We start from the raw sequence: 9,131 nt of genomic DNA on the forward strand, positions 1-9,131 counted from the left end.
CAAAAATCAGGTTGGAATTTTTTGAGGGTTTTTTTTTTCCCCCTCCTCTTTAGAAGAATCCATGGAATTCCGAAGAATCCATGGAATTCCGAAGAATCGACGGAATTTTGGGGTTTGGGGTTTTTTTGGGATCCCAAATCGAAGCCGTTTTGCAGAGCAATAAGGGCAGGGAAATCCGGGATTCCCGAGGGAAAGGCTCCGTGTTCCTGGGAAAATCCCACCGGGATCGGGGAGGGAAATTTGGGAATGTGGGAAGGGAAACTTGGGAACTGGGGATGGAGTTCGGGAAGGGAAATTTGGGAAGGTGGGAATCGGGGAAGGGAAATTTGGGAATTGGGGATGGAATTTGGGAAGGTGGGAATCGGGGAAGGGAAATTTGGGAATTGGGGATGGAGTTTGGGAAGGTGGGAATTGGGGAAGGGAAATTGGGAATTGGGGAGGGAAATTTGGGAAGATGGGAATTGGGGAAGGGAAGGGGAAGGGAAATTTGGGAATTGGGGAGGGAAATTTGGGAAGGTAGGAATTGGGGAAGGGAAATTTGGGGATTTGGGATGGAGTTTGGGAATAGGGATGGATATCTGGGAATTCAGGGCAGAGCTTTGGGAATTGGAGATGGAGATTTGGGGATGGAATTTGGGATTGGGGATTTGGGAAAGTGGGAATGGAATCTGGGAATTTGGGATGGAGATTTGGGAATTTGGGACGGAGATCTGGGAACTGGGAATGGAATTTGGGAAGATTTGGGAATGTGGATGCAGGAGGATCCCAATCCCCCCACCTGGCCCGGAATATCCCAGAAATCCTGGGGCAGATCCCGGGAAAAGGGAGCCCTGGGAATGTTGGGAATTCCGGGAAACCGAGACCCCAAAATTCCAGGAGGCTCCGGCTCCTCATCCCACGGGATTTTCCCAAAAAACCCCGGGAATGGCTTTGATCCCATTTCCCTCTGGAGCAGAGAATTCCCAGAGGGAAAAGCCCCAAATCCGGGGAATTTTCATCCCTTTCTCAAAAAAAAAACCAACAAAAAAATCTCTGGAATTTCGGAGGAGGGAGAAATTCGGGAATGGTTTTTCCTTTGATTTTTTTTCCTTGGAGTGGGAATTCCGTGGGAATTCCAGGAAAGGAAGGAAAAGGGGGGGAGAGGGGGGGGTTTAATTTATTTCTTTTTAATTTATTTTTGTAAAATCCGCAATAAAAAAGAAATTTATTTCGACAGCTCATTTGCATCTCATTTGCATATTTGAATATTCGAATTCGGCTCCAGGATCCGGAGCAGCGTTCCCAACCTCTGGAAAAACAGGATCCAAATATTCCCAGGAGCCAGGAAAGGATGGGAAAAATCTGATTAAGTCCTCAAAATTCCATCAATTTCTTGTTGATAAAAACGTGGAATTGTTGGAAAAGAAATCCCCAGAGGAAGAATTCCGGTGAATATCCGGGATTTGAGCAGGAATTTTGGGAAAATCCAGGTTTTCCCAGCCCCGTGATCCCGGATTTTGGGTGGAAATGGAAGGATTTGAAGGGAAAATCCTGGAGCTGGGAATGACGGAGCTTCCCGGGATTTGGGAATGGCCAAAATTGGGTGGAAAATTCCCAAGAAATTCAGGATTGAGCTCTGGGAATTGCAGGAATTCCGAGAATTCCAAGCTCTGGGGGTGTTTGGGAGCAGAAACCGGGCAAAAAAACCCAGGAAAATCCCGGGATTTTGCAGATTTTGGGAATTCCAGGTTGGAAGGCACCAGGAAGTGGCAGGAGAGGATTTTTGAGGAATTTTCCAGAAGATTTCCAGAACGGGATCAAGGGAAGGGGGAAGAGCTCCTGGAATTGCAGGAAAAGCTGGGAATGAGCTGGAGGAGAGGGGGAAGGGAGATGGGAGGAAAACCCCAAATCCAGGGATTTTGGGAATGTGGGATGGGTGAGGACAGGACTCACTGCAGGGGCCCCAAAGAAATCCAGGGATGAGAATCCCAAACCCAGGGATCCCAAATCCAGGGATTTGGGGAATTTGGGATGGGATGAGGAAAGAGAGGGAATTCCAAATCCAGGAATGGGATCCAGACTCACTTCAGGGATCCCAAACCCAGGGATGGGATGAGAATCCCAAATCCAGGGATCCCAAATCCAGGGATGGGAGGAGAATCCCAAATCCAGGGATCCCAAATCCGGGGATGGGAGGAGAATCCCAAATCCAGGGATCCCAAATCCAGGGATGGGAGGAGAATTCCAAATCCAGGGATCCCAAATCCAGGGGATGGGAGGAGAATTCCAAATCCAGGGATCCCAAACCCAGGGATGGGAGGAGGAAAGGGGGATCCCAAATCCCTGGAATGGGATCAGGACAGACTCAAGGGATCCCAAAGAAATCCAAGGATGAGAACCCCAAATCCAGGGATCCCAAATCCAGGGAATTTGGGATGGGATGAGGAAAGAGAGGGAATTCCAAATCCAGGAATGGGATGAGAACCCCAAATCCAGGGATGGGATGAGAATCCCAAATCCAGGGATCCCAAATCCAGGGATGGGAGGAGAATCCCAAATCCAGGGATCCCAAATCCAGGGATGGGAGGAGAATCCCAAATCCAGGGATCCCAAATCCAGGGATGGGAGGAGAATCCCAAATCCAGGGATCCCAAATCCGGGGATGGGAGGAGAATCCCAAATCCAGGGATCCCAAATCCAGGGATGGGAGGAGAATTCCAAATCCAGGGATCCCAAATCCAGGGGATGGGAGGAGAATTCCAAATCCAGGGATCCCAAACCCAGGGATGGGAGGAGGAAAGGGGGATCCCAAATCCCTGGAATGGGATCAGGACAGACTCAAGGGATCCCAAAGAAATCCAAGGATGAGAACCCCAAATCCAGGGATCCCAAATCCAGGGAATTTGGGATGGGATGAGGAAAGAGAGGGAATTCCAAATCCAGGAATGGGATGAGAACCCCAAATCCAGGGATGGGATGAGAACCCCAAATCCAGGGATCCCAAACCCGTCCGGCTCCGGCCAATCCCGACCTTTCCCCCGGAATTCCCCATCCCTGTTTTTTTCCTGGGATAAATCCCCATTGCCGAGGTTCCCACCCCCCTTTTCCAGGGGGAAGAAAAGTGGGAATTCCAGCAGGAAGTGCCAACTCTTTAATGGAACAACATTCCCCAGCCTCGGGAACCCCGGGATCCGCCCTCCTCTCCTGGAATCCCCGGAATTCCTCCCGGACATTCCTCAAATCCGGCTCCTCCCGGAGTTCTCCAGCTGGAAATCCCAAACCAAACCAAAATCCCGGGAATTCCGCTTGTCCTTCCCCTCCCCCCACCCCCTCCCCGCCCCCCCAACACCGCATTCCAGGAATTCCAAAGTCGCTTCCATAAAAAAACCAACCAAACAAAACGAAACAAAACAAAAAATTGGGAAAAAAACGGAGGCAGAGCCAAAGTTCTGGATTGAATTCCAGTCCCAAATTCCGGGAATTCCGACCGGAGCCGTGTCCTGCTCCTGCTCCTCCCGAGCTTCTGGGGGAATTTTGGTGCTTCCCAGCCCGGAATTCCGAGGGTGGATCCGGGATTTTCCGGGAAAAGGGGAGGCAGGAACGCTCCCAGAGTCAGGGGATTGATTCTGGGAATCTCCTGGAAAAATCCCTGCGGGTTTCCCAGCAAGTGGAGGGAGAAGGAATTCCGGGATTCCCGCAGGAGTCAGCTCCTCGTGGAAAAGCAGCTGGAATTTTGGGATCATCTCGTCCTTTCCCGAGCTTCTCCACGGATCCTGAGCCTCTGGATGGTCCTGGAAAGGCGCCTGGGAATTGTCTCAATCCCGAGGATTTGGGGAGAGGGGGATGGGCTCTGCATTCCTGGAATTCCATCCTGGATTTTTCCAGCCCGGATGCCAACTTCCAGCCTGGATTCCCGAAATTCCATCCTGGATTCTGGAATTCCAGCCTGGATTCTTCCAGCGTGGATTTCTGAAATTCCATTCTGGATTCTCAAATTCCATCCTGGATTTTTCCAGCCTGGATTCCTGAAATTCCATCCTGGATTCTTCCAGCCTGGATTCCCGAAATTCCATCCTGGATTCTGGAATTCCAGCCTGGATTCTTCCAGCCTGGATTCCTGAAATTCCATCCTGGATTTTTCCAGCCTGGATTCCTGAAATTCCATCCTGGATTCTTCCAGCCTGGATTCCCGAAATTCCATCCTGGATTCTGGAATTCCAGCCTGGATTCTCAAATTCCATCCTGGATTCTTCCAGCCCGGATCCCAAATTCCATCCTGGATTCCCGAATTCCAGCCGGGATTCTCCCAGATCCGGGGCCACTCCCAGTCCTGGGAATTCCAAGCGATCCCTCGGAGAGGATCCGGCGATTCCCGGGAAAAAATCGGGATTTAAGGATCAAAGCTCCCGGATTTTCCAAAGGGAGGGGGAAAAAAATTCCGTGGATCCAGCCCCAAAAAAAATCCCGGGATCCAAATTCCCAGGGATCGGCTCCAGCCATGATTGGAGCCTGGGAAGGGGTTGGGAATTTTCTGGAAAAATGGGAAAGGCCTCAAAAATGGGAAAGGTTGGGAATATCCAAAGGGTTCCTGGGAATTTCTCAAGGGGGAAGTGAAGGGGAAAAAAATCCTGGAATTTTACAGGGAGAGGATGTGGGGAATCCTGGGAAAAGGGGATTTTTGGGAAGGGAGGAGATCCCAGAAAAAGTGGATTTTTGGGAATGAGGAATTCTGGGGTATCACAGGGAGGAGATCCCAAGAATCCCAAAAAAAAGTGGAATTAAAAAGAAGGAGTCGTTCTGGAATTCCACAAGGAGCAGATCCAAGGAATCCCAGGAAAAAGGGGATTTTGGGGAGGGAAATAAATCCCAGGAAAAGTGGATTTTTTGGGAATGAGCTCTCCTGGGAGACGACAGGAGCAAATCCCAGGAATCTCAGGAAAAAAAGGGGAATTTTGGGAATCAGGAATTCTGGGATATCCCAGGAACAGCACCCAGGAACCTCAGGAAAAAAGGCGAATTTTGGGCATCAGGAATCCTGAGGGGGGGTTTGGGGGGATTTCAGGGGTTACAGGGGCAATTCCACGGGATTTCAGGGGGGTTTGGGGGGATTTCAGGGGTTCCAGGGGGGTTTTTTGGGGGATTTCAGGGGTTCCAGAGGGATTTCAGGGGCAGACTCGCAGCACAGGGATCCCCAGTGTTCCCAAATCCCAGGACTCCTCAATCCCAGTATCCCCATTCCCAGCATTCCCACTTCACAGTATTCCCACATCCCAACATTCCCAACCCCAGCATTCCCAAACCAGATATCCCAGGAAAAAAAGGGGGAAATTTTGGGAATCAGGAATCCCGGGACATCCCAAAAAAAAAGGGCAATTTTGGGAATTAGAACCCCTAAGGACGACCAATCCTCCCTCTCCACAAAAAACCCCATAAATACAAACCAAAAACCTGGCACGCCAGGCAAATCCCGAATAAATAGGGCGGATCCCGGGAATTGCCAGGGGGCGGGGCGGGGGCGGGGCCGCGGGAAGCCGGGAAGAGCCTCGGGAATTCCGGGATCCCGGGGCTCTAGGTGTCCTCGCTCATGTCCTGGCTGCCGGTCCGGGCGATCTTGCGCGGCGGCGCCGAGTGCTCGCCCTCCAGCTCGCCCTGCTCCTGCTCGCGCTTCTTGGCCGCATTCTGCAAGCGAGGCGTCGCAGCACAGGGATCCCCAGTGTTCCCAAATCCCAGGACTCCTCAATCCCAGTATCCCCATTCCCAGCATTCCCACTTCACAGTATTCCCACATCCCAACATTCCCAACCCCAGCATTCCCAAACCCAACCATTCCCATTCTCAGCATTCCCACATTCCCATTCCCACCATTCCCATTCCCACCATTCCCAACCCCAGCATTCCCACATCCCAGCATTCCCACATCCCAGCATTCCCAATCCCAGCATTCCCATTCCCAGCATTCCCTCATCCCAACATTCCCACATCCCACCATTCCCAAACCCAGCATTCCCAAACCCAACCATTCCCACATTCCCAGCATTCCCACATCCCACCATTCCCAATCCCAGCATTCCCACATTCCCATTCCCAGCATTCCCAAACCCCACCATTCCCATTCCCACCATTCCCACATCCCCACCATTCCCAATCCCAGCATTCCCACACCATTCCCAAACTCCCCCCACACGCCCCCCTCAATCCCAATTTTCCCTCATTCCCGGGGCAGATCCATCCCAGGATTTCCTGCCTGGCATTCCCACAGGGATGAGCCAATCCCAAATTCCCAGAAAAGCTGGGAATGCTGGCTCCCCAGGGTCACCTTTTTGTCCCACTGCTGGTGGAGGTAGCGCAGGAGGATGTTTGTCTTCTCTGTCACAATAACTGGGAACAATTCCAAGGAAAAACAGGGAAAAAATTCCAGGTTTTAGGAGGATTCCAATGGGGAAGGAGGGAGGAAAAATTGGGAATTGTTGGGGGGGAAATTGGGGATAAAGAAGTGGAAAAATGGGAATAAGTAAAGGGGGAAAAGGGGAATAAATAAACAGAAAATTGGGGGTTAAAAGGGGGAATTCTGGGAATTAATAAAGGGAAAATTGGGAATAAATGAGGGGGAAATTTGGGATAAAAGAGGGGAAAGTTGGGAATAAGTAAAGGGGAAATTTGGAATAAACAGAGGGAAAACTGGGAGTAAATAAAGGGGAAATTGGGAAAAAACTGGGACTAAAAAAGGCAGAAATTTGGGATAAATAAGGAGCAAAGTTGGAATAAAAGAGGAGGAGAGTTGAGAATAAATAAAAGGAAGATTGGGAATAAATAAAGGGGAAATTGGGACTAAAAGTGGGAAAATTTGGAATTAAAAAGGGGGAAATTTGGGATTAATAAGGGGAAAATTGAGAATAAAGAGAGGGGGAAGTTGGGAATCACTAAAGGGGAAAATGGGAATTAAAAAAGGGAAAATTGGGAATTAAAAGGGGGGAAATGGGAATTAAAAAAAGGGAAAACTGGGAATTAAAAAAGGGGGAATATTGGGAATAAAGAGGGAGGCTGGGGCTGTGGGATCTGCCCGGAGAGGCCGATAAAAAACGGGATTTTCCCGGGAAAACTCACTCTGTTCCGAGGGGAATTCTCTGGTGGGCAAATACACCGAGGGGCGGCGGTTCTGGAACGGGAACGAGAGAGCAGGGGTGGGGTTGGGAATGGGATTGGGAATGGGATTGGGAATGGGAATGGTGGGATTGGGAATGGGATTGAGAATGGGAATGGTGGGATTGGGAATGGGATTGAGAATGGGAATGGTGGGATTGGGAATGGGATTGAGAATGGGAATGGTGGGATTGGGAATGGGATTGAGAATGGGAATGGTGGGATTGGGAATGGGATTGAGAATGGGAATGGTGGGATTGGGAATGGGATTGAGAATGGGAATGGTGGGATTGGGAATGGGATTGAGAATGGGAATGGTGGGATTGGGAATGGGATTGAGAATGGGAATGGTGGGATTGGGAATGGGATTGAGAATGGGAATGGTGGGATTGGGAATGGGATTGAGAATGGGAATGGTGGGATTGGGAATGGGATTGAGAATGGGAATGGTGGGATTGGGAATGGGATTGAGAATGGGAATGGTGGGATTGGGAATGGGATTGAGAATGGGAATGGTGGGATTGGGAATGGGATTGAGAATGGGAATGGTGGGATTGGGAATGGGATTGAGAATGGGAATGGTGGGATTGGGAATGGGATTGAGAATGGGAATGGTGGGATTGGGAATGGGATTGAGAATGGGAATGGTGGGATTGGGAATGGGATTGAGAATGGGAATGGTGGGATTGGGAATGGGATTGAGAATGGGAATGGTGGGATTGGGAATGGGATTGAGAATGGGAATGGTGGGATTGGGAATGGGATTGAGAATGGGAATGGTGGGATTGGGAATGGGATTGAGAATGGGAATGGTGGGATTGGGAATGGGATTGAGAATGGGAATGGTGGGATTGGGAATGGGATTGAGAATGGGAATGGTGGGATTGGGAATGGGATTGAGAATGGGAATGGTGGGATTGGGAATGGGATTGAGAATGGGAATGGGGGGATGGGGAATGAGAATAGTGGGATTTGGGAATGTTGGGATGGGGAATTCCAGGATTGTGGAATTCCAGGATTGGGGAACTCCAGGACTGGGGAATTCCAGGATAAGGGAACTCCAGGATAAGACAACTCCAGGATAAGGGAACTCCAGGATAAGGGAACTCCAGGATAAGGGAATTCCAGGATTAGGGAGCACTCACGGAGGCCTTGCAGACGGAATCCGCATGGAACCTGCTGAAGTTGCTCTTGTTGTACACCGGGAGCCCCTTCAGGAAATCTGCCTGCAGAGCCACAATTCCCAAAAAACCCCTCAGGGAACGGGCAGGGACCCCGGGAGCACTGGCCCACCCCAAACTCCGGGGGCTGAGGGGAAATTCCCGGGATTTGGGCAGCTCCAAGCTTTCCTTTCCCAGATAAAATTCCCAGCGTGATCCCAAGGCTGTAACCCCTAAACCCCCCCCCATAAAACAAATGGTTCAGCCTCATTTTAGGGGGACCCCTCACCTTAGGGTGTCCCCCATAACACAAATGGTTCGGCCCCATTTTGGGGTGATCCCTGAACCCCCCCATAAAACAAATGGTTCAGCCCAACTTTAAGTTACCCCCCACCCAAAACAAATGGTTCAACCCAACTTTAGGGTGATCCCTAATGCCTCCCAAAAAACAAATGGTTCAGCCCCATTTTAGGGGGTCCCCCCTGAACCCCATAAAACAAATGGTTCAGCCCAACTTTAGGGTGATCCCTGAACCCCCCATAAAACAAATGCTTCAGCCCAACCTTAGGGTGATTCCTGAACCCCCATAAAACAAATGGTTCAGCCCAACTTTAGGGTGATCCCTAATGTCCCCCCATAAAACAAATGGTTCAGCCCAACTTTAGGGTGTCCCCCTGAACCCCCCACCCCAAAAAATGATTCAACCCCTCCCTTAGGGTGCCCCCCACCCATATTGGGGTGCCCCAACCTCACCCCCAGCCCAAACCCCGCCCTGGGGCTCCCCTCACCCCCAAACCCCCCCCACCCCGCCCGGGTCTCCCCTCCCCGCCATCCCTGAGGGCGGGAACCCCT

General features: G+C 50.7%; 1 protein-coding gene across 1 annotated transcript in view; it reads right to left on the reverse strand.

Annotated features, from left to right (window-relative positions):
- Window positions 1-5,286: 5,286 nt before the first annotated feature.
- DDA1 (DET1 and DDB1 associated 1) overlaps window positions 5,287-9,131 on the reverse strand; it is a 4,483-nt gene continuing 638 nt past the window's right edge. Inside the window, exons 2-5 of the mRNA XM_041417297.1 lie at window positions 8,265-8,345; window positions 7,084-7,135; window positions 6,296-6,357; window positions 5,287-5,658 (exon numbers count right to left, since the gene is read on the reverse strand). Of these exons, the coding sequence (XP_041273231.1) occupies window positions 5,548-5,658; window positions 6,296-6,357; window positions 7,084-7,135; window positions 8,265-8,345 (306 nt within the window). The 3' untranslated portion in view covers window positions 5,287-5,547. The remainder of the gene's footprint in view (window positions 5,659-6,295; window positions 6,358-7,083; window positions 7,136-8,264; window positions 8,346-9,131) is intronic.

Source organism: Onychostruthus taczanowskii, unplaced genomic scaffold, assembly GCF_017590055.1.
Source record: "Onychostruthus taczanowskii isolate IOZ18803 unplaced genomic scaffold, ASM1759005v1 scaffold106, whole genome shotgun sequence".
Classification (NCBI taxonomy): domain Eukaryota; kingdom Metazoa; phylum Chordata; class Aves; order Passeriformes; family Passeridae; genus Onychostruthus; species Onychostruthus taczanowskii.